Consider the following 25,353-nt stretch of genomic DNA (forward strand, 5'->3'; position numbering starts at 1 on the left):
TTCCATGAGTATAGGATTGCAACACTAGTGTGTGTGCGTGTGCGTGTGTGTGTGCGTGCGCACATGCATGCGTATGTGCATGCATGCACGCACATACATACAGAAACCAACAACTCAACTATTGTCCCCACCGCCATTCCATTTACAGGCTCTGCCTAACATTGTGACAAGCCTGCCAACCTCTCTCTCCTGAGCTGTTGCTTCTTGGCTGCACTAGCTTACCCTCTCAACCTCAATTGTAACTCTATTGTCACCTATGGAGAGAGAGAGAGAGAGTTGAGGCATCATCGACTCTTCCGATTAGCGTTGTAGGTAGCTCTCTCACCACCACTTGCCATCGAAAACTACAATATGTGGCATTACCCTCCTCAAAGATTAATGAATGTACTAAGTGTAGTGTTGATAGTTGAAGTGGTTAATCGAGTTATGAAGTAAGGATTATAAGCATAAATTTCTTATCATCCTAAGCTATATAAATGTAGTTGATAATGCATCTGGAAGAATTAAGTTGATCCATTAATAGAACTTAGCTTGTAATTTTACCATGACAAACCATGTTATAATAACAAATGTAGTTGAATATGTATGTATTTCCAACTCAATTACATAGACTTTTATGTTGAGACTTGACATAACTCAAACATGAAGGTTCACTATGAGAAACCTCTTTTTATGATAGCCTTAAAACATAATTCTCCGTGACATGGAATCCATGCTATAGGCTAAGTTATGTAAGGAAAATTTAGCATTGAATGAGGGTATCCCTACGGGAACTTGGGAACCATGAAAATAGGATAGAAATTATATCCTAGATTATATTAAAATATAATTCTAATAAAAGACAACATTAGATAGGTTACTAAACCCTAATAGAAATAGGGTGGAACCATTACTTATGCTTACTTGGAACCCTTAAAAGGATAGATTTCCAATCAAAGTTACTTGATTAATCTTAGTTAGGATTCCTTAAGAAACAAAAGAAATACTCGTCAACTAGGCAAAACATATCATTGAAAAAAGTTATGGAACTCTTTGATCAAATCACTACCAAAACAAGTACTCAATATTGTAAGTATATAGATAGACATAAAAGTCATTCTATTAAAGAATTGAAGTTGGATTCAAATATCATGATTGACTTTTGACTTATGACTATCTAATAGTTGCATACCACTTATACTCACATTAAGTTTGATAGACATAGATTCATCATATGAGGTAATGTTTAAAAAATCCATAGTTACATTATTTTTATAGGCTATGCACAAATTCATCACATGAGGCAATACATAGGTAATATGGGTTACCTCATTAATTTAGGACAAAAACACTACATGAGACAACACTAGAATGCAATTACTCACCTACATTGTTTGTTTTTCATCAACTAAGAACAATTACTTTTTAAACACCCACACAATGTTATGAAGTCATGTTGCTTTATCCAAGTGGTCAAAGAAAAACTTTCAATCATAAATTGCATGACTCTATAATAAACTAACAAACTATTATGGGTCAAAAATTAGGATAGAGCGAACCTATTAAGGATCACGTGATATCATACAACTTATGAGGATTCTAACCCTACCAAAACCATTATAAAAACCCATCTTTCTAAGAAGGCTACAACAAATTAGATGCTTCAAGAAGGAACTCCTCTATCTCTATATTAGGCAACAAGAGATTAGACTTGTGATGTCTTCTTGCCTAGATTATGGACCTCAAAGTAGGGTCCCAAATTCCTCAAAATGGTCTATTCTTATTATCTCGTGCATTCAATCTTAATTTAAAAACCCATTATCTTAAATTTACCATGTAAAGCACATTGTTTTCCTATTTAACTCGCAAATACCTCCATTAAATGATACCCTTTTATATGTTTTTAAGAAAAAGTCTACAAAAGGGATCTAAAATATCCCTTATGTAATCCACATGATAAACTTACATATTTGTGAGTGACACAACCACTTGTGCACAAACTCCCCCCCCCCCCCCCCAAAAAAAAACACCAAAAGGCCAAAGCTTTGGCATCAATATGGTGGGGGTCAATTACAATGTGAGTCAAAACAAATTGGAACTATTGAGCAAAGACAAACTTTAAACTATCACACAAGTTTGAAGGCAAGGATGCCAATCTAGAACAAATTCTCAACCATGTTTGCACGGCTTCAAAACCTACAGTAATGTTGCCATCTCAACAAACCTCTTTTGAAGCAAAAACAAAAGAAAACTATATGACATGAAGCAACGGATAGAGAGGATAGCTGAGACATCTATCTCATGACAAGTGCCACAATGGAGAACTTCTTTGCAACATTTTCTCTTTGGTTCTGCCAATGGAATAGCAAACTTTCAAGAGGTAATTGATCCATAGTCAAGTAAGAGCCATGGCATGGCCTATCCTTGATACAATCATCAAAGCAAAAAAATTTGACTATCAACTAGAGCTAGGGCAAGCAATGCCGGTAATGATAGAGCTGCAATAAAGAGAACCTTTCAATTTTCCTATTTCATGCCATAATGAAAAACTTCAGCCAAAATTACCACTCACTCAGGACTTGGAACAGCCAGGCCAACAATCTCTGGTATATCTAAATGCAATGTTTTGACAAAGGCGGAGGATAAATTGTCAAATTGATCAAATAATTGGACCACAATGTAATTATTATTTTTGAAATGTACATTTCTTATCTAGCTGCATGTGGACTTCTGTCCATTTCTCATTCATCTTTTGCCCTGAGCTTTTCTTTATGTGCCAATCCAGTATCTTCCTCTCACAATTTTCCTCAACAATTTCTATCCTCCATCTGAATGGAGTGTCTTTGAATTTTTACTTATTCCTGTCAACTCTTGTTCTTTCTATACATAACACTTTAACACATTAAATCAAAACAAAATGATGACCACTCGACACTTTACATTTTACATCTTAGATTTCTCAAGTGCCATATCCTGATATATTGAACTTATCATTGATATAATATCTGCATCCACCTTGACGATGATGTTTTCATCTCAAAATTTGCATTAGAGCTAAATCTGCATATGTGACAGTTTGGAGCTCAAAACAAACACCAATTTTGACAAAAGCAAAAGGTAACATTATTCCAACTCCATTGAAGAAATGCAAGTCAAACAAATCATAATTTATGCATCAATGTCGCTACATTACCAACTGTAATATGGAAGCAACCATCCAGGCCCTGCAAAAATATCTGCTCACTTAGATGCAGAAACAAGGCTTGCTATCTGTGAATCATGGGGAGATCGTCAGTTGTATAAAACCCCTTCTCACTGTAGGTCCAACTCAGTGGGTGGAACTCCAGTTGAACCATGCCCCGAGTGTTCACTTATCCAACAGTGCTGACATATTGGTAAACACCATCTTACAGAGGCCGCCTTCAAAAACCTCTTTGCAAAAGATCTTCTCGGGACATATCATCTCCCTTTCTTGGTCGAAGGATACCACTGACTTCAACAAGCACCTGCAGTTGGAGTGGCATAAACGGAGTGAACTAATTAGCGCCCTACTTCCTTGTAATTTGGCACAAGATGAACAGATGGGGATAATCTGTCATGCCTTTAATGAAACAGATTGATGATTAAATCACCATACAACATCAAACAATGGCAATCTGCATCCAACACCAACATTCATATGAATCAAAGTTGCTACCCTTGAAGCATCTGGAGTTCATAGAAAGTTGTGAAGTAACATCAGAAAATGATAGCAGTGACAGAACATATAATTTTCCACCACAGTTCAGGATTAAAATCACCCATATGATTCAGTCACTTCCTTTGACTTAAAGTATGTGTCAAGCAACACAATATAAACAACAGCGTTATATGTTTTGTCCTGCAAGGCAAATAACATCAGAATAGGAATTACAAGATGAAGCAAGGAAAAGCTCGTGTCCGTGGAACAAGCACTTGGAAGGGCAACAACTAATCTACATTGTCTCAAGCGTCCAGAAATGTAGGATACCCATCCAGGCTGCTTCAAGAAGGCATCCCAGGGATTTGATTGATTGAAACAGGATATGATTGTTCTACGAGCTTCCCATGTCTGACCATGTTGTTTCATTAAATATGGCTTTCTAAAACTTTTGTATGACAACTGACTCAAACTTCCAAATACAAAATCACCAGTTATTGCCACTCGCATCCCTCATTTATCCCTAGTGATTGCAATGATTCATTGCCAGATCTTCATCAAACACTCCTCACCCATATCATCACCACCACTCTGAGATGCTGCTGCCCATCTGATCACTGGCTAGCTGCCATCATGATCATCATCATTCCTGCGTTCTGCTGCTCTGCCAACCTGTCCTCCTCGGGTGGCTTCCCCTGCTGTGGTCATGATCTTTCTGGTGGCTGCACTGCCCAACGAACATTCCTTCTGCATCATCTGACCCAAACTGCAGCATTTCAGCCTCTGCTGCGGATTCTGCTGCCGGTCAACCCTCCTGCTGCTTGGACAGTGGTGTAGACTGCCCAGACATCAGAGTTTGTTAAGCCAAAAAGTTACATTAACATTAATAGCTTCAATAGCTCATTTTAAACAGCCCCAAAACTCAAAATGCTACAAAGTTTCTATGTCCCATAAGTAAACCCACAAACTTTGGTCGGTTCCTCATCTATAAATAGATGGACAGTATAGTCACTTGCATCCCTCATCAGTCTACCTTCATCCATCATCTGGCACCTACATCCCACTACTGTCCACACCCCTACTAGTGGATATCTCAGATCATGGAGTGCTGTCTAGCTTTCTCCTGCTGAGGCGCCTTGTTTGCAGCAGTCACCCACCCAAAAGTTATCGTCTCTTGAAAAGTCAGGAATGCTTCTGCCATTATTGAGTTGATACAAGGTCTCTTACTTGAATTTCACTCGCAATTACAACAATTTGACCTAGCGTTTGAGCATTGAGAACACTTGACTAACCACTATATGGCTCACGATAGGATCCATTGCATCGACTGTAACAAACCTTTTGCATATCAATTATTACCAAGACATATTGGCTCAATGATTCCAAATCAACTTAATGCTCAAGTACTTTCAAAGGCGATTTGTATTATTTAAGTATTTCAATATATGATTAAATGTTCATCTTTCTAATTAAGGGTGGTCAATGGCGAAAACGCCCTATAATTATACTTGGATCGTCATTGATGAGATGCCCAAGAGAAATTAAAAGTTTTAGTCGGGTGGTCAAATTGACCAAAAAGCTCAAATGACTAAGACTTTTACACTCATATAGTCACATTGATTAGAAGCTTATATGATGAGTGGTTTCAAAAAGTAAAACCAAATGCTCATGATCGAAGAAACAAACCATAACTTGTACACCTATATAATGAAGCTCTACAAAAGCTAAATTTGGCAGGTCCCAAAATTTAAAAGATTACTATTTTTGAAAGTTGCTCAAATGAAAATTCTATTCGCATCAAAAGCTCAGGAATTTCATAAGGAACAATTTTGCCTTCAGCAACTATCTCAAATTCTTAACCATTTGAGAGATTTTTAGAGTAGAAGGTTTGAAAGTTTCTTTCTCTAGAAAAGTGACATGTGACATCTAAAAGAAGACGTGTCATTTTGAAGAGACAAGTATCCCTACACTCGTCATTTTCAACACACACTTATCATTTGTAACCTCTACTTTCCACTTTTGAGCACCCAAGCCCCACACCTATATATTGGAGATCTCTCTCTTCATTTGAAACAAGCTCTCGTACTGAAACTTCAGCCGCATGATTTGTATTCTCCTATCTATCTCTCATCCAAGAAACACTTTCTACTTAGCTTGATCTAATTTAAGCACTAAAGAAGAGAATCAACTTGCTGCCCGGAGCTTACAAAAATTAGGATTTCAAAGCCCTAGTTTTCAAAATTGCAACATATCAGCCCTTTTATATATGGTTCAAGCACTTGGTGCTCGTGGTTTTGTTTCAATAAATTCCTGAAAAGGGGGAGGGGGCTGGTTCTCCTCTCAACATGGTGTTGACTCTCTCTCTCTCTCTCTCTCTCTCTCTCTCTCTCTCTCTCTCCTAATTTTTTATGGTGATAATTGATCAAGTTTGTTAAGTCCAAAGTATTGTCATTCTCACGTTCTTTCCTGCACTTACCTATCAGAACAAGGACGACTTCTTTGAAAAAACTTTTCCGGGTGACACGATCTTTGGATCCAATTTTCTCACCATATCAATAGGCGAATAGGAGAATTTTGGCGAACAATGGGAAGGCTCTCGAGACTTTGTATCTGTATGTTTCTCTGATTATGAGAAGAGGAGCTGAAAACTGATCCAGAAATCCAAGCTTTGATGGAGAGAAGGACTAAAGCACGGGCTGAAGCAAAGGTCTTTAAAGATTTCCTTACCGAGAAGACTCTTGAGACAGATGGTGTTACAGCTGCAAAGACCTACCTCAACATGAAAGGTATCAATGTTATTAATGCAACTAAGTCTATGAAAGGTAGCATATCACCTATCATTCAAGGATCCATCCAAGCAGTGACTTCAAAGTCTCACCATACACAAGCTACCTCCTCTTGTCCCAAGAATCCCTCCATGGAGAAGAGCATGGAAAGTAGTTGAATCTCCAAATATATTTTTAGCAAAGGAAAACGATACTAAAAGAGACTTCAAGACTTAAGAGAAAAGCATCAAGTTTAACATTTCAAGTTTGATGTTTTCTATGGTAAGAAAGATTCTCAAAAAGCTGTGTCTTTTACTAGACAATTTGATTTGCTTTTGGTGGTAAAGATTATACAAAAAAATCAAAAATTAGAATTGTTAAAATTCATCTAAAGGATGCTGCTTTGAATTGATGGCTCAAAGTTGTTCAAGAGAAAAAGGAACCCAAGTCTTGGAAAGAGTTTAAGGAAATGTTCAACAAGAAGTTTTTGCCTTCATTCTTTAAAGCTAATGTGCAACAAGAATGCAATGAGCTAAAGCAAAGGCATGGAAACAATGTTGAAACATATATCAACATGTTTGCATCCATTTCTCTTAAGTTTATATCTCTTAATGAAGTTTCTTCCAATATGGAGATAAGAAAGTTTATCCATGGATTACATCCGATGGTACGGCGAGCTGTCAAGATGACAAAGCCTGATACTTTGGAAGCAGCCCAAGATGCAACCTTAGAAGCTGAAGGACTACATATGCCATGGATACTTAGTAAACCCTCAAAAGAAGAACCAGAAAGGAAGAAGATCAAGATGTTTGACCAAAAGAAGACAGATATACAAGAACCAAAACATAAGGATGGAGGTAGACCACCTTTGCCATCCAAAAAGAAACTAACATATCAACAGTTAGCAGAAAATACAAGAGAAAGACGATGTTTCTCTTGTGGAGAAAAAGGACACATGGCTGGTCAATGCCCTAATAAGACAAAGAAGGAAAACCAATCCCAAAAGACACCTCAAGTAAATAATGTACCTAAAGATCATTGCAATAGGATGAAACTCCATTAGAGAAAAGAGAGCTTTTTATGGCTTGGGGTAAGATTGCTAATCAACCTATTCTCGTTCGTGTTGATACAGAGGCTATATATCATTATATCCATCCTCGGATTGTTGAAGCTCTACATCTACCAAAGGAGAGGTTTGGAACACCAGAAATGTCAGGTGTTCCGTTTCAAGGAATTGAGTTTGCAATTACTCCCATTCTTGGAAAACTACAAATTAAGATAGGAGATTATGTAGATCATGAGAGTTTTGTCATGGGAGATCTTGGTCATTGTGATCATTACGAATACCTTGACAAAGAATAATAGATTCAACCATTGATTGAAATCAAAATAAGTTAGATTCCCTTTCGGTAAAAATATATCTTTTGATGTGAGAGTGGAAAGAAACTCTATTTCCATATTATCCCATGTATAAATTTGTAAAGCCATGAAAAAGTCTATTTCCTCATACTTCATTTTTATTAAAGATTCTAACAAAGAGTCTAGAATTAAAGAATCCATCTCAAATATGAATGAGGACTAAATGAGTTCTTTAAAGAAGTATGAAAATTGTTTTGCAAATACTTTACCTGAGGAGTTACCGATAGAGAGACCAGAAGATCATCACATTGATCTCATTCATGGGAATTCACCTCCAAATAGGCCACCCTATCGTGTGAGTCCCCAACACAACAAGAGGAAATCATAAAGGAAGTGAATGAGCTCTTGGAGAAGAGTCCAATAAGACCCAATTCCTTGCCTTTTTACTCTCCAATCCTCTTAGTGCCAAAAAAATATAAAGCTTGGCCCATCTGTGTGGACTACACGGCCCTCAACAAAAATACAATTCGGAATAGGTTTTCCATTCCAAGAATTGACGATATCTTGGATAGATTGGATGGATCCAAAGTATTTTGCTGAATTGACTTGAAGAGTGGCTACTATCAGATAAAGAATTGCTTCTCGAGATATTCATAAAACACCATTCAAGACAACTTTTGGTTTGTATAAGTTTCTTGTACTACCATTTGGTCTCACTAGTGTTCCTGCAACCTTTAATAGAATGATGGAAAGAATCTTTAGTGCACATCGAAAGTTCACAGATACTTTCTTTGATGATATATTGGTTCATTCAAAAGATGAAAATGAACATAAGTGACACTTGAAAATAGTATTTCAAGAACTCTACAAACATAAACTTTATGTCAATGGCAAAAAAAGTGAGTTTTTCCTAGAAGAGATTTACTACTTGGGCCATATTGTATCCAAAGATGGAATTCGGATGGATCCAAAAAAAGTCGACTATTGTAGAATGGCCAGAATTGACTAGTATTGCATGAGATTCATTAAATGGTTTGCAGTGGCTGTTGGACCACTGCATGATTTAACCAAGAAAGCAATGGCATTCCGATGGACCAAACTAGAGAAGAAAGCTTTTGAAGCTTTAAAGTTCTATACCAGCAAAGGACATGTTTTCATAATACCTAATTTGTTGAGACCTGTCTTTGAAAATGTGATGGTTCAAGAGGCTGCATTGGCGCAATCTTAAACCAGGAAGGGCGTGCAATTTCTTATACAAGCAGAAGGTTACAAAATGCAAAAAGAAATGCTACTACCTATGAAAAGGAGTTAATGGCCATCATTCAAGCCTTAAAAGATTAGAGATACTATCTTTTGTTAGAAGTCATGTTTGTCATGCCTTGTCATCTCCTGCCTGTGAGCCTTAGTCTGAGTCAGACGAGGACTTTAGGAGCTCTGACTTGTCTATCACTTGTTTTGACAGAGGAGGTAGCTCATTCTAGAGCACTCAGTTTATTGCGTTTCAGTGCATTTTCTCCTCCGATCGGGATTTTATGTGCATTTCCCGGGGTAGTTTCTGCATTCTTCAGCCTGTCTCACCTGTCAAACATTGTCCATCCTTTCCGGGATTTTTCTGAGCATTCCTAGCATTTTTACCAGCATTAAATGATGATCGGATCAGCATTAAATGCTGGTCGGACATATTTATGGCCCCAAATTTCAGGTCGGCCAGTTTTTGGGTTTTTTGGCTATTTATAGCCATTTCCCACTTGGCAGTCAGTTGTATTATTATCTTCCCTCCTTCCTTGGCAGGTGCACACTCCGACTCCGTCATTTTCCTCCTTCAGTGCAGCCGTCATCATTAGCCTGATCCGGTGCCCTCACAGACACTTCGGGCTGCGTGCAGGGACTGATCAGTCCACAATTTTGTATTCAGCATTCATTACAGTCAGTGCAGATTTTCTTCCTTCATTTTCTGCTTTCTCTCTCTCTCTCCCTCTGTGTTCGTGTTTCTTCTTCCGTTGCGCACTCACATGGTATCATTGCCTAACTGAGAGCACATAGGAGAGCTTCCATTGCAGAGGAGGGCACCATCAAGTGCAGCCTTTCTTCCCTCCTTTCCAGCCCTTGGCGGTGCTGTCCAGGCTGAAACGCAGCCTTCCATACCTGCGTTTTGTTGTTTTGCAGCATCAGGAGGAGTAGGCGACAGTTTTCTAGGTGTTTGCAACCTGCGTTTGCATCAAACGCAGCCAACAGGAGGTGGTCAACATCAGCAGAGGAGAAGGCGTCATCATCTGGAGGATAGGCAACAGTTTTTTTCTCCAGGCGGCAGCATTTTCTCTCTCCTCTTGTAGGCGACAGCATCTTCTGGGTTTTTTCTGACATAGGCGGCTCCATCTTGACTGCCTATTGGTTGCAGATTGTTTAGTGATTGCAGATATATACGAAGATGTCTTATCACCAGTTCTTTACTGATTCAGAGGATGAGGTCTCTATTCCTTTCTCTGAGAGACCGAGAGACTTTCGGGCTAGTTCACGCGACGACCGGAGGTCACCTAGCCCATTTGACCGAGATCCCTCTATTCCCCGTTCTCTCCATGTTTCATAGAAGGCTCGTTCTGCTGGCCTTCATATGCCTTCCATGGCACCCTCTATACAGGTGCCCGTACTCCCTTCTTTGCCCAAAGAAGACCGGCTTGATGGTTCCAACTACTCGCTTTGGTCATGTAAGGTGGAGTGTATCCTTGATACCTTTGATCTTTGGGAGTTTGTTACCCACCCTATTTCCCGTCCAGTGGAGGATCCCATCGTTGGATCATCGATGGATCGTGCAGCCTTATGGGATCGGCTCAACTCACGAGCTCGATCTTTCCTCTATATGAGCTTACAGGATTCTGTCCTAGTGCATGTGCGCAGGTTGCGAAAAGCAGCAGAAGTGTGGACAAAGCTTGCTTCTTTGTACCATCAGAAGACTTTTGCCCATCGGATTACTCTTGAGAAGAAATTACGGATGCTCCTTGTTGATGATTCTTCTTCCATGAAGGATCATATCAACAAGTTGGAGGACATGAGGGATGCGCTTGCATCCGTTGACAGGATGATCTCTTCCGAGGATATGGCCATGATTCTTTTGACTCAGCTGCCATCTCCCCGTTTTGATGTCTTCTACACCAGCCTTCTTACATCGAGGACCCGTCAGAAGCTTCTATGGGAGGAGCTTGCCCCGCTTGTTTTGGAGCATGACAAGCGCGCCAAAGAGGTAGCCAATGGATCCACCTCCATCAAAGCTTTTGTTGCAGGTTCGAGAGGGGGAACACAAAAGAAAGGGAAGTCACAAGCTAAAAGACAGGAGAGTTCTTCAGGTTCTGACTCCATCTTCCTCCGTCTTCGGTGTTGCCGTCATCATCAGCCTTATCTGGTGCCCTCACTGACGCTTCAAGCTACGTGCAGGGACTGATCAGTCCATAGTTTTGTATTCAGCATTCATTACAGTCAGTGCAGATTTTCTTCCTTCATTTCCTGCTTTCTCTCTCTCTCTCTCTCCCTCTGTGTTCATGTTTCTTCTTCCGTTGCGCACTCTCACATTACTTGCTAAGTTTACCACTATTGGACTTCCTAAGACCCTAATGACCAAGGCACAATGTCATGGGGACATGTATTTTTGAAACCTCACTTAACGTGTGGATTAATTTTTAATCACATGATTAAGTAAATGTTACACATGTGAGGTGCAACTAGGATTAAAACAGATTTACGAGCCCGAGACCTGAGAGAATCACAGGATGTCAAAGGCAAAAGTTACTATAAGTTATGCCGCACAGGTACTTTGTGGTATCTGGTGACAATTATTGGCCTAGGTCATTCATTTGGCCATAAGTGTCAGTTGGTGACACTAGAGAAGTGGCATTTAATGGTACCTAACGCCAATCTAATGGTCAAAGATAGCGCAGAGACACTCGGGAACGGAAGTTGCCTGGCCAATTAATTATTGGCTGGTCAAATTATTTTTCAGGGCACCCAAATAATTATTAGATTAATTTTTAGTATTTAAAGACTGAAAATTAATATTTAATTATGGATAAGGCTGAAAAAACCATTTGGGAAAGCTACCACTTGTCAAAAATGCACATGCAAGACTGAAAAAAGTCTTTAGAGGTTGGAGAGAGGCATTTTTAGTGTATTCAACCTGCAAGAGAGAGAGAGGAGATGCTATTAGTCTGATTTACAGCCATTGGAGGACCTTCTGAGGCAGCCAAAGGCAGGAGAAGATCAATAACAGTGGGTGATAGCATCTACAGGTTGTCGAGACAGAGCAGCAGCTGTAAATGATTGATTTTCTTCAGTTCTTTGCATCTACAAGCTGTAATGACAAGGCAGCAACTGCATTTGACTGATTTTCAGTCATTCTTCGCGACAAAACTCTAAATTTTCTCTCTCTACAGCTTTCTCTCTCATCTCCCAGCCATTTCACAACCTTGCTTTGAATATCTCGACATTTGGACCCTTGGAGGCTAAGAAATTGCAAATTTCTCTGCTGTAAACTCTAATTTACAGCAAAAATTAGGGTTTAGCAGCAGTCTCAGGAACCGTGCCAAAAATTGGAAGCTCTAAAACTTGATTTTTTTGGGCTGAAGGTGAATTTCAGCTAAATTCAAGTGGAGGACTAGCCATCCATTGAATTTGGGGCATTTCCATCGTCTATGAAGTGGGTGAAGGCCAATTAAGTGCTCGAATCAAAGGGCAAATCAGATTGAAGACTTGCTAGTCACTTTGGACAACAAGGGGAGTTTGGATTTTGAAGGGGATCGGGAGAATCCCATTGTAAATTAACTTTTTCTTCAATAAAGCTAAAGAAATACCGAAAGGGGCGCCAATTTTGGGGCCAATCGGGTGTACATTGTCCAAGATCAGTAGGTAAATTTGTATTTTCAGATTTGCATTAATTGTTTACTGCTATAATTAAGTTATAATCAGGGATTTACCACCCATCCAAGAAAGGAAGGCTGGTTACACACAATGTTCTTGAACAAATTACCACCCAAGTACTTTAACTTTGTTCAACAAGTGATCTCACAACCATATATACCTACTCTCCATGAATTTAAGTGCTAGTTGTTGCATTATGCACGGCTATTTGACCAATACCATAAGAAAGCTCCTCTCACACCTATAGAGCAAGCCCTTGTGCCGACTTCTCATCATTTAACCTCATGCATACCCACTGCCAGCACTCCTCTTGGGCAGCCAACATGAACTCCCATTTCTTCTACTCTTACTAGTGCTCACACAATCTAGTGGTAACCCCCTAGTAATGTGGCTTATAAACAGCAACCTAAGTCTCATCAATACCTTTCAGGACAATTGAAGGCATGGTTGGCTAGTCTAGTGGACCACCTGTGTTAGACTTTACCCCACAATGCCATCTAATCACCCCTACGGAAACTCATGATTCACCTATTGTCCATGTCGATCCCCCCCCCCCCCTCCCAAATATATATATATATATATATATATATACATACAAATAACAATTTTCCTTGGTAGAGACCTATCGAAGGACGTGCACGAAGGTGTAGGCTAGAACATCCTTGGTTGCTCTGGTATATTCTCTTGCTCTTAGCTCTTTAGGCTAATCAAGTTAGACCTTAGGATATTTATTCTTTGGCTATGTACCTCTAGGACTATTTTCTTTTCTCTTATCTTCCATTGCATTGCTACTTCATCTTCCATTGTATTTTTACTCTCTTAGGTTAGCTTTGCATTCTTAGTTTAGCACCAAAGAGTTAGCAGATTAGTCAGTTCATGATTGAGTTTGTACATGTGGTACAAGAAGCTGGGCACAGAGATATTCTAGGCATTTTATTTGCCAACATTTATTGTGTTTTGGCATTATTTGCAGCCAATGGCCGACCAATCATATTTTTGGCATTTATTTGGCATATATATTCTCAGGCTCCCTCCTCTACATTCATTCATCACCTGACAATTCTTGGAGAGAGGGAGCATATGCCAGTGCCTCCACAGCCGGTGGCTCACATTGCCTTTGTACTGTCTCGTGTCTTGGTATATGGATTCCATTTTCCAAGCATACATCTGAGTTCTCATCTGTATTGTGTTCTTTCTTTCCCTTTCTCTTTTGTCTTGTGTTTCAGAAGTTTATTACAGCTTATGTTTACGCTTCCATTGTTGCACCACTTTTGACATGGTATCAGATTTCAAGATTTGTGTTCCTACTGTGTTTTCTTGCTGATTTCAGGACTGTTTTCACCCTTGCTGATTAGGCGGCTGCTGCTCCAACCAGGCGACCTGTTTTACTTGCGTTTTTTGCTGATGTTAGCATCCGTACAGCCTGTGCATCGGTTTTAGCCTGCGTTTTGGTGCCTGTGCATCGGTTTTAGCCTGCATTTTGGTGCCTTAGCATCTCTTCTTGACTGGGCGCTTGCATTATCCGGTCATTTTTGCTGTTTTTGGCAGTTTTTGACTGATTTCTTGACTTTTTACAACAGCTTTTGTCTTATTTTGGTTAGATTTTGGGTTATATTGTATGTGCTTTTGTTTTGACTGTGTTCCCTCTCCAAATCCCTTCTTTTCTCTACTTCTTTTCTCAATCCTCTACAGATGGCTCCTCCATGCACATCCATTGATGACAAGCTCCATGGACCTGATTATTACACGTGGAGTGCGGTGATAAAGGCTTGGTTTATTCCGAAACGGTTATGGTAGGTGGTTGGTGGAGCTATGGCACGTCCTCAACAACCTTCTCCTGTTCCATCTAATTTTGATGGAGACAACCACAAGGAGACAACGCTTACATGGGATTCGGATGATGCCCATGCTTATTCAACCTCACTTCAGTGTATTTCCAAAGAAGCCCTACCGGCAATCACCTCCTGCAGGACAACTTCAGACGTATGGTTGAAGTTGCATTTGATGTACAAGGCTCCTTCCACCATGAGGGTCGTTACTCTCTATGGCAAGCTCCAGCAAAACTGAAGTTTGAACCAAAAGAAACAATTCAATCATTTGTACTTCGAGTTACCCAACTCCAAGACTAGCTTTGCATTATGCAATCTGCCCTATCAAATGCACATCTTGTTGGTACGGTACTCTACAAGCTTCCTCAGGAGTTTGATGGAGTGGCGAATGCTTTAAGGGTGCAGACTGTCAAAGTGCAGCGGTGCGGAAGCTTAGGACTGAGAGAGAGAGAACGCAAAGAGAGAAGAGAGAGAAGAGAGAGAAAGAGACAGTGGAAGATGAAGATCTGCTGTATAAAGTGTGCTGAATACAAAGATATGCAGACATATACACGGGCGCAGTGCGCTGGACTGTGTGTCTCCACCTTGATGATGCAACCTGCTGTTCACCTCGAAGTCCGCTGCAGTCTGCACTGTCTCCTGTCTGAAATCTGCGAACGGAGACAGAATCTGCGCGTGTCACCAGTCTGTAATCTGCGAGCAAAGAAGTGTAGGAGACTGCTAGAGAACTCGGCTATTTATAGCCAGAATCTGGGCGAAAAACAGGGCGCCAGAAATAGCCTGTCGGCTGCATTAAATGCAGCCGACTGTCTGAACAGGTCGGACTGCTACGTGGCAGTCCGACTGTGCAGTCCGACTGCACACGGACAGCACCTGTCCGACTGCACCTGCTGCACAGGCTGTGATCTCCTCTAACACCCCCTCTTAGAGCCTGGGCGGGGTAGAAGCCTGAGGGATCTGGAATGTCTCCGAAGTAGAGCCTGGGGAAGTGCCTTCGTAAACAAATCCACAAGATTGTCCTCTGTCTTGCAGTACTCCACAATGATGGTCTCATCCAGAAGCTTTTCTCTGATGAAGTGGTACTGGATCTCTATGTGCTTCGTCCGGGCATGAAACACAAGGTTCCGTGCCAAGGCAATGCAACTCCCATTGTCACATTGCAGCAAAGTAGGACGAGTCTGGGGGCACCCAAGCTCCTCCAATAATCTCCAAAGCCACACAGCCTCACGTGGTGGAAGACGCGGCCCGATACTCCGCTTCAGTAGACGAAAGGGCTACCATGGGCTGCTTCTTGCTACTCCATGAGATAACGCCTGCACCCAAGGTAAAACAGTAACCTGTAGTAGACCGCCTGTGGTCCACATCACCGGCCCAATCCGAGTCGCTCCAACCCGCAAATACAAGATTTGAACCATCTGTCCCGGCGGGATAATGAATCCCTAAATCAAACGTCCCCCTCAAATACCGAAATATCCTCTAAGCAGCCTGCCAATGCACCGTCTTAGGTTCACTCATGAACCCTCCCAAGAGCCCAACAGCAAAACAAAGATCAACCCGAGTGTTGAGAAGCCAAATCAAGGATCCAATCAACTGACGATAGCGGGAAGCATCCGCCATAGGAGAAGCTAAATGGGAAGTGGCCTTCCAGTTCGAATCCATAGGAGTAGAAAGGGTCCGACAATCCTCCATCCCAAAGGACACCAAGAGCTCCTATACATATCTCTGCTGAGAGATGCAGATCCCCCTCTGAGACTGATAAATCTCATGGCCCAAAAAGAAATGGAGTAGACCCAAGTCCGTCATCTCGAACGTCCGATGTAAAGCTGACTTCGTCTCTTAGACCTGCTGTGCATGATCACCTATGACAATCAAATCATCAACATACAACACAAAAAGCACACAACCATCCTCAGAAGTGTGAACATAAAGCTGCGGATTGGCCTTAGAACGCCGATATCCCAACTGAGACTGGAGGAACGAATCAATCTTCTCGTTCCATGCACGAGGAGCCTGCTTGAGGCCATACAAGGCCTTCTTCAACTTGTAGACTTTCCCATCTGAGGATCAAAAGCCAGGAGGCTGCTCAACATAGATCTCCTCCTTCAAATCAACATTGAGGAAGGCCGACTTCACATCCAACTGGTAAACAGGCCAGCCAAGGCAAGAACAACTCTAATGGTTGCCATACGAGCAGTGGGGGCAAAAGTATCATGACAATCAATCCCTGGGCGTTGTGCAAAACCTTTAGCAACAAGGCGAGCCTTATGCTTATCCAAAGAACCATCGCTAAGGTATTTGGTCTTGAAGACCCACTTGACGCCAATCACCTTCTTATTCGGGGGGCGGGGCATGAGTGACCAAGTGCCATTCTTCTCAATAGCCTCCAACTCGGCTTCCATAGCTTTCTTCCATGGTGCGGACTGTAAAGCCTCCTTCACAAAGGTGGGCTCTCGATCCTGCATAGCACGGGTCATCAAACAATAGTTAGAGCAAACAAGCTCCGTAGAATGTGCCTAGTGCCACCGTGACCGCCGCGGACCATCCTACGGTCCCCACTCCTCAGGAACCCCCTCGATCCCTGAATCACGGAGTGTGTCACGGGCCCATCAAGGAGGAGGCCGAACCTCCCCTCGTCTCTCTCCATCAGCTGAAGACTCTGGAATATCCACCGGTGGTGACTCCTCGGGGGTGACCGGTGGAACAGTAGACTCTGTGTCAAAAACAGAATCATAAGCAAAAGGCACGGGCTCCAGTGGTACTGTAGCAGGAGCCCAACTCTCCCCTGGATCTCCAAGAACGGGATGCTCCTCACCCGTTGATATAGCTAGAACCTCCACAAACTGCACATCTCGACTAGTGTACACATCCCGCTTGACGGGATCATACAAACGATAGCCTTGGGACTAGGAGCTGTAGCCAACAAATACCTGTCTTCGGGAAGCTGCTTCAAATTTATCACGGTGAGCCTTGGAAATGTGAACATAGGCATCACACCCAAAGACCCTAAAGTAAGAAACATCGGACTTAGTCCCAAAGTAAGCCTCAAAAGGAGTCATCCCATCAACGGCCGAAGTGGGGGATCGATTAAGGATGTGGATGGCAGTAGCCACAGCCTCGGCCCATAGAACCTGAGGGGTCTGTCGATGCTCCATCATGGTGCGCCCCATCTCGATCACACTGCGGTTTTTCCGTTCAAGAATGCCATTTTCTTGAGGAGTGTTGGTATTAGCAAACTCCTGGTGAATACCTTTATCTGCACAAAACCGAGCAAACTCATTAGAAACAAATTCACCACCCTTGTCGGATCGCAAGGTCTTCAACTTCCGGCCCGATCGGTTCTCCTCAAAGAGAAGCCAATCCTTGAAGTGGGAGAAAGCTTCTGACTTTAATGCCAAGAAATAGGCCCATGTTATCCTGCTGTAGTCATCTACGATCAACATGAAGTACGAGCTCCCACGCAAGGACTCGTTCCTCATAGGGCCACATAGATCCGTAAATACAAGCTCCATCGGTGAAGTAGACCGCCGCGAAGCTGTGTGGGGAATGGCATCCCTATACTGCTTCCCACGAATGCAGGAGACACATGGTTGCTAGCTCACCACTATATCCGGCAACCCTCGAACAAGCTGTCCACGTGACGCCCTCCGAAGATAATCATAGTTGAGGTGACCAAACCGAGCATGCCATAACTCTGACTGTGACTGAGAGGTAAGAAGAAGAGTAGAAAGAGCGGTGGAAGACTTCAATTTATAGATGCCGTTCTCCTCATATCCGGATGATAGAACCTTCCTCGACCCACGATCAAGGACTCACACTGTAGTACTGTCAAACTCCACCAAAAGGCCAAGGGAGCAAATCTTATGAACTGACAGGAGGTGATACCCTAAGCCTGGTACATGCAAAACCTCTGAGATATGAATACCACCGCGTCCATCTGGAATAAGCTGCATCTTACCCCGTCCTGCAATAGATACTGAAGAGCTATCTCCAATGAGAATCTGCCCACGCGAGGGTCGCAACTGGGCAACACCATCTGATGAAGGAGTCATGTGCCGGGAGGCACCACTATCAACGATCCACTCTCGAGCCTGGGGAGCCGTCATCGCAGCATCAGAAGCATTCGGTGAAGAGTCCTCAATGACAGCTAGATGAAGAAATGCAGCTGATGAGGATGCAGCCACCGCTCCAGAATCCTTTGTGTCCTTGTCTTTGTCAGGGCAATCCTTCTTCCAATGGCCAGTCTTTCCACAAATATGACATGTAGATTCTTTGTCCTTGTCCTTGTCCTTCTTTGACTTGTTATCCCCCTTCTTCTTCTTTTGGTCCTTCTCCTTCTTCAGAGAGGCTTGACCTGTCAGCGCCTCTGACTTGGAAGCATTCTGTCCCTTTAGTTGTTCCTCTTGGTCCAAGACCATAGGAACCAACTCTTCCCACCGAAGAGTAGACTCTCGCCCCGAAGCAATAAGGGCAGAGTAGAATGTACCGAATCGTGGCGGCAACTGGGACAATAGTGTGATCGCCATGTCTTCGGAGGAAATCGGCTTCCCCGCATTCTGAACCTGCATCTGAAGTTGCCTTAGCTTGTTGATGTGCTCCCGCAGCGAAGAAGACTTGTTTACGGACAAGGTCTGCATCTGTACCTCCAAAGAAACCCGCTTCATAAGGGTCATCCGATTGTACATCTGATCAAGCTCCAGCCATATCTCCCGAGCCACCGTCAAGTGCTCAATGTGAGCTATCACGGCTGTAGTACAAGATAGAAAAAGAAAGGAACGAATCCTGGCATTCAGTTTGTCCCAATGAGACTAAGTCTTGGCCAACTCCGCACAAACATCGAAAGAGAGTTTGGATTCATCTCTTACTGAGGGCCGGTCAATCTCCTCCTGTACAAGCTCCGCCAAATCATAGGACTCAAGGATGGCCAACATCATGACGCGCCAAATGCGGTAGTTGTCACCGTCGAGCTTCTGATCTGCGGAAAGAGCCGATAAGACAGGCACCTTCCGGTCCATAATCCACTGGAACTCCAAGTCAATCTCTGTAGACATCTTCACCTGTAATGCCTTCACAAACGCAAAAGCAGCCCCCTCTAACTGTGAAAACTCAGCCTGCTAAGGCTCTTCCGCGTCCTGAAACTTCTTCACCCGTCGGAGGCGATGAAAAAGCAAAACCTGCACTTGTAGGCTGAAAACTCAAACTTCCTCCGCGTCAAACAGCAGCAAATCCACCACCTGGACTCCTTTCCTGTGCGCCCACGCTCACTTCAGCCTTGTTCCAAGGCACAGCCCTCCTATCTGCCCTCAAACGCTAAAAACGCAAATTTGTGTCGCGATAGAAACTCCTCTTCAGGTTGGTTCTGCGCTCAGTCAGCCCTCTAACACTGCACTAATACCGTGTTAGAGTGCAGCAGTGCGGAAGCGTAGGACTGAGAGAGAGAGAACGCAGAGAGAGAAGAGAGAGAAAGAGAGTGGAAGATGAAGATCTGCTGTATAAAGTGTGCTGAATACAAAGATATGCAGATATATACACGGGCGCAGTGCGCTGGACTGCGTGTCTCCACCTCGACGATGCAACCTGCTGTTCACCTCGAAGTCCGCTGCAGTCTGCACTGTCTCCTGTCTGAAATCTGCGAACAAAGACGGAATCTGCGCGTGTCACCGGTCTGTAATCTGCGAGCAGAGAAGTGTAGGAGACTGCTGGAGAACTCGGCTATTTATAGCCAGAATCTGGGCAAAAAACAGGGCGCCAGAAATAACCTGTCGGCTGCATTAAATGCAGCCGACTGTCTGAACAGGTCGGACTGCCACGTGGCAGTCCGACTGTGCAGACCGACTGCACACGGACAGCACCTGTCCGACTGCACCTGCTGCACAGGCTGTGATCTCCTCTAACACAGACATCTACGACTCCTGTCAGTTTTCTTCATATGTCCTCGATGCTACTTGAGCATGAGGCGACTTTGCGACTACAGGGGAGGCTTCTGTCATATTATGGAGGTTCAGGTGAGGCTCATGCAGCTTCAGAGAGGGGGGTTCGAAGATGAAGAAGTCGAAGGCCCAATGTTACCACTGTGGCAAGAAGGTCATTTATGGAAGGACTGCAACGAGTTAGTGGCTTCCAGGAAGAACAAGGAGCAGAAGACGAAGCGGGATGCAGACTCCTCCGACGAGTCATCATCTACCTCAGATTCTGGCTCAACTCCTCTAGCCAAGGCGAAGTTCAAGGCACGGAAGGGATCCTTTTCTTCGAATCGTGGGAAGGGCTTGGTGGCCCCTTCCTCAGCTGCTTTCTAGTGGTGGTGATGCGGTCATCTCTCATGACTCTCCAGTGCCAGAGAGGGAGTGTGAGAGGGTGGTGAGATGGGGCGGCCATGCCTCATCTATATTTCTATATAGATGCACAAGATCCAGCGAGGAACGTCCCTAGTCCATAGTCACTTTCACTACGCTTGATGATAGGACAATGGGTTCCCTTGGCCATTACAAAGGGAAGATGGATAATCATGCACTGAAGAAAGCAAAAGAGATCTTCAACAAGCCAACCCTTTTTCCCATACTAGAAGGGTAGGGTAACGGATTTTATAATGGCTCAAGAAAGACAATCAAAAAAGTGCATGTGCAGCATGTTTTCATGCATGGCATTGTTGACAAACATTGAGAGCTGTTATGATCACTATCTTCACTAGCTGGTACGATCGACATCGACATCGGGTTCTCTCCGAGGCACCTTGGTGGTGGCTTACGCACCCACTACTTGGGTATCCATGGTTCTACTATGATGGACATTGTTATATGTACTCTGATACAACATTATCATTGTATATTGTATTGTATCAAATCACCCATGATCTGAGAGAGGGTGTTAGCTGATTAGTCACTTCATGGTTGAGTCTATACATGTGGTACAACAAGCTGGGCATAGAGATATTTTAGGAATTTTATTTGCCAACATTTATTGTGTTTTGGCATTATTTGCAGCCAATCGGCCAACATTTAATGCTGGCCGACCAGTCATATTTTTGGCATTTATTTGGCCTATATATTCTCAGGCTCCCTCCTCCACATTCATTCATCACCTAACAGTTCTTAGAGAGAGAGAACATGTGCCAGTGCCTCCACAGCCGGTGACTCACATTACTTCAGTATTGTCTCATGTCTTGGTATATGGATTCCATTTCCCAAGCATACATCTGAGTTATCATCTGTATTTTGTTCTTTCTTTCCCTTTCTCTTTTGTCTTGTATTCAGCAGTTTATTAGAGCTTCTGTTTATGCTTCCATTGCTACACCACTTCAAACACAAAGAATCTCAATTTGAGGCATTCATGCATACAAAATTGTATATTGCAAGTAGAGTTGATATAACATATGATTATCTTTATCAAATTCTTTTGTTTTCTATTGCTTGCATTGTGAATGACTTTGGATGGTAATCATAGGCACATTACAAGCACTGGATGGGGAAAGGGGCCCATCCTATCCTTTCGAGATTTCTTCCTTGAAGAGTATAAAGTTTTAATGCTAGGCACAACCCCACAAGCTTAACTACCTTCACATGAAAACAAGCAAATGAGTTTGTGGTCCCTTCCCAAAAAATGGACTACTAACTTTGGGCAGCCAAGTGAATTTTCTAATATTGATATCTTCCAATACTTGCAAGTCCTTCAGCATGTGTGTGTGTGTGTGTGTGTGTGTGTGTGTGTGTGTGTGTGTGTGTGTGTGTGTGTGTGTGTGTGTGTGTGTGTGTGAGAGAGATTAATATTTGTGTATTCTTCTAAATGTTTGCATACTCCTTCAATGCTTGAAAGACTATGCTACCATGTATGACCGTCCCCTTAAGTGCCATTCTTTATTCAGCCCATTGCTCGCAAACAGAAAATAAAAAGAGCAAGCGATTACAATCCAAATCTGCTGCTCAAATATGCATGTGTTTTTCAAAGATCACAAGAATCCAATATTGACGAGCCAAGCTCTAGACAAGGTATACTAGGGCCTTATCCACAAGTCCAATAGCAGAAGTAGCAAGGATAACCAAGAAGCGCAAGAGCTTGCAAGCTACATGAGAGAATACCTTCACTAAAGTACAACGATTGAGAGTTGAATCTAGTCATGATCCAATTTTTTGTCCATTTTTACAAAGTTTGCACACTTTAAGATATCAAGCTAGTTCCTTGCTAAAGAAAATTTCTGGAAGCATTAACACCAGTTCACTAGATTCAGTGAAAACATCTAACCATACAAATTCCTCTACTTCACATTCAACAGGTATCATGGTAAAAGGCATATTGTGTCTAGCCCTCTGTCCTCCGTCCCCTCCCTACAAATAGATGCATGGTAAAAGACCTGATACTCGCTAAGATTGGAGCATGCTTACCACTTCAGAGTCCAGACACACCAAACCCTAACCTACTATTCTCTGCTTCAAACATTGTTGTCTACCTTGGCACAACCAGTAGATGCATGGCAAAAAGAAAAATGTGTCTAGCCTCCTTCCCTCCCTCTGATGTCCTTTTATGTAGTATAACATAGACATACCTGCACAGCAATTGCTGTTGGAGAAAGATCACAAACACTTAAACAGCCTAACTGGGCAGCCACTTCTGCCAAGATCCACAAGGGACAATTAGTTAATACACCGTAAATTTCTACCATTGTACAATAAAAAAAGGTGCACAAATTCAAAACCCACGTACTGTCATAAGACACAGTAGTATCGGCCTCTGCATAAAGAGGGCCCCTTTCTCTCAGAATGCTAGAGAGCTTTACTGTCACAGCCTACAACATCAAAGTCACCTGTGGTTAGCACTAGCAAACCCTTCAATACACTAAAAGGCTTCAAGGGCACAACCCACAACAACTATAATGCAGTTTACGACAACAGAACAAAGTCTACAGGACCAAGGTCAGAAAATTTCTCACCTGTCTAAAATCAGAATTGCCTTTTGAACCAGATAACAAAGGTCGTGAATCAACACCTTTAATGCTGAACCGCTCTACCAAACCTTGCAAAGGCATATCCAGCCAAACTGTTATACCATGCCTCAAGTAACTCCTGCGGTAAAAGGTTATTGGCAATCCATGTTCTCAGTCAGGTTGACAGCTTGCAAAAAGCTCCTCTTGCACACATGTATTACCAGTTTACAGGACGCATGACTATTCCGCCACCGGTTGCAACAACCGAACGTCCACAAGGAAAGAGTTGCTTCAAGACTGCAGTCTGTCAAAACATAGCACCTCCTGAAATTGATTCAGAACCAATCATGGTGCCTTCTGTCCATGTCTGGTTTGATATACAATGTGCCAATGCAAAAACTTGGGTGCCCACTTTCAAGAGAACAAGATAAAAAAGATACCTCAGCGTCTCTGAAATTTTTTTCACCATGCTTGGTAAAATATTGAGCAACTGATAATCCTGTGGCTTCCTCTATAACATTATCACTGTGAGCATTCAAACTATAACAACTTAAATAGTGGGGCCATATACGATTGAAAAACAATATTATATATCAAAAACTGGTATCTCATGTAAAATGGATAAAAGGGTCACCTGTCATAAAAATTGTATCTCAAGGCATCTGCCAAAATTCTGCCCACCGTAGACTTTCCAGTACCCATCATCCCAATGAGGAAGATACAAGTTCCTTCAAAGTCTGCGTCTACATCTCTGGCTAGCTTCTGTGAGAGGTTCGTGAAAGAGATCAGTTAACCATCAAAAACAGGCACTACAAGTTATGACACGGTAGGTAAGGGAAGACAGCTTTGTCACGTGCAATTCAAGGAAAGCACTGATGTCAATGCGCTTTTGATACCTGTAAAAGGAATGTTTGCTCCTGGTCAGACTCATTGTGCCAGCTGTTGAAGCCTGAATGCAGAAGCAAAGATGATATGTGGCAGCAAGCAGGGTATTCTTAAAACATGCAATAGGAAGAAAACGGTGCAAACAGCTGGTGAGGGTGTATGTGTTTTTAAGATTTCACAAGAAATTTTAGATAAATTCACACTAGAATTTCCACATTGCGAATTACAACAATATCATGAGCTTCTGCAAGGGAGGGATAGCATACCTAGATAGGTATGGTCGGGGCAGGGGGCTGCCAGCCCCGGGTCGTGGGGTGCCTCCCGTGCAGAAGCTGATGATGTTGAGCACTACAGTGAAAAACAAGGGAAAAGAGCCCCTTTACCCATATGGGAAATATGTCAAGAACTTCTTGTGTTTGATCGAATATGAACCAAAATGTGGAAATCTCTCTCTCTCTCTCTTTTTTTTTCGTAAAATCTCTCTCTCTCTCTCTCTCTCTCTCTCTCTCTCTCTCTCTCTCTCTCTCTCTCTCTCCCCACTGACCTGCAACACCCGCATTAGAACGGCAATGGAACCTTTCGGGAGCGAGGGCAAGGCTATTGTGGTGCCAGCTTGCTCGAATTGATGAGGTGGCGAGGAGGCGGCGGCTGCAAGAGAGGTTGCTGGGTAACAGGACTCGGGCTGTGGTGGTATGCGGGAGGTTGGCATTATGGGCCGATTGGAGAAGACTGGCGATGAAGGGATGCCGTCGTAGCTCCATTATTGTAATCGCCATCGTCGTCCTCAGCTCCCACTTCATACATTCCTGACTCCTTCCTTTTGTACCAACAAGATCAGCAACAGCAGCACACTTACAATGGCCATCATCTCCCGTGGTTGGAATATATAAGACCAACCGGCACACATGAACCTGAGGGATTGGTCTCTTCCTTTCAAACATGGAAGAGCGCAGTCACACGTGGTTTCGAAATCTATCATGAGCGGGCCTGATTGCAAAACTAGGGAGCAGTCGTGTACTGGTCGAGAGCCCCAACCGGCCC

At 42.8% G+C, this 25,353-nt stretch overlaps 1 protein-coding gene across 6 annotated transcripts; it reads right to left on the reverse strand.

Annotated features, from left to right (window-relative positions):
* Positions 1-2,915: 2,915 nt before the first annotated feature.
* On the reverse strand, positions 2,916-25,353 carry LOC148036118 (uncharacterized). 6 transcript variants are annotated; one of them, XM_087678115.1, is made up of 10 exons: positions 24,857-25,339; positions 24,579-24,660; positions 24,324-24,376; positions 24,062-24,189; positions 23,868-23,967; positions 23,649-23,731; positions 23,434-23,566; positions 23,208-23,289; positions 23,050-23,114; positions 2,916-3,485 (listed from the first exon to the last, which is right to left on the reverse strand). In XM_087678115.1, exons 1-10 carry the CDS (start codon positions 25,019-25,021, stop codon positions 3,402-3,404), a joined length of 975 nt encoding a protein of 324 aa, XP_087534241.1. In that variant the 5' UTR covers positions 25,022-25,339; the 3' UTR covers positions 2,916-3,401. The 6 variants fall into 6 exon arrangements, 5 of the variants coding, with proteins under 5 accessions (XP_087534241.1, XP_087534237.1, XP_087534242.1 ...); XM_087678111.1 differs by lacking the exon at positions 24,579-24,660 and having other exon boundaries at positions 2,917-3,485; positions 24,857-25,337; XM_087678112.1 differs by lacking the exon at positions 24,579-24,660 and having other exon boundaries at positions 2,923-3,485; positions 23,868-23,952; positions 24,857-25,332.

The sequence above is a fragment of the Lygodium microphyllum genome, chromosome 5 (genome assembly GCF_053477565.2).
Source record: "Lygodium microphyllum isolate KBCC chromosome 5, Lygodium_microphyllum_v1.1.10, whole genome shotgun sequence".
In the NCBI taxonomy this organism is placed as follows: domain Eukaryota; kingdom Viridiplantae; phylum Streptophyta; class Polypodiopsida; order Schizaeales; family Lygodiaceae; genus Lygodium; species Lygodium microphyllum.

What these genes read in the sequence shown, in the direction of transcription:
- LOC148036118 (XM_087678111.1), bottom strand. Translation starts at nt 25,253, where the DNA reads ATGTTTGAAAGGAAGAGACCAATCCCTCAGGTTCATGTGTGCCGGTTG. An exon ending in AGATACAATTTTTATGACAG is followed by an intron (nt 23,968 to 24,061) that starts GTGACCCTTTTA and finishes AAGTTGTTATAG; the next exon opens with TTTGAATGCTCACAGTGATA. An exon ending in TACTACTGTGTCTTATGACA is followed by an intron (nt 23,115 to 23,207) that starts GTACGTGGGTTT and finishes GGATCTTGGCAG; the next exon opens with AAGTGGCTGCCCAGTTAGGC.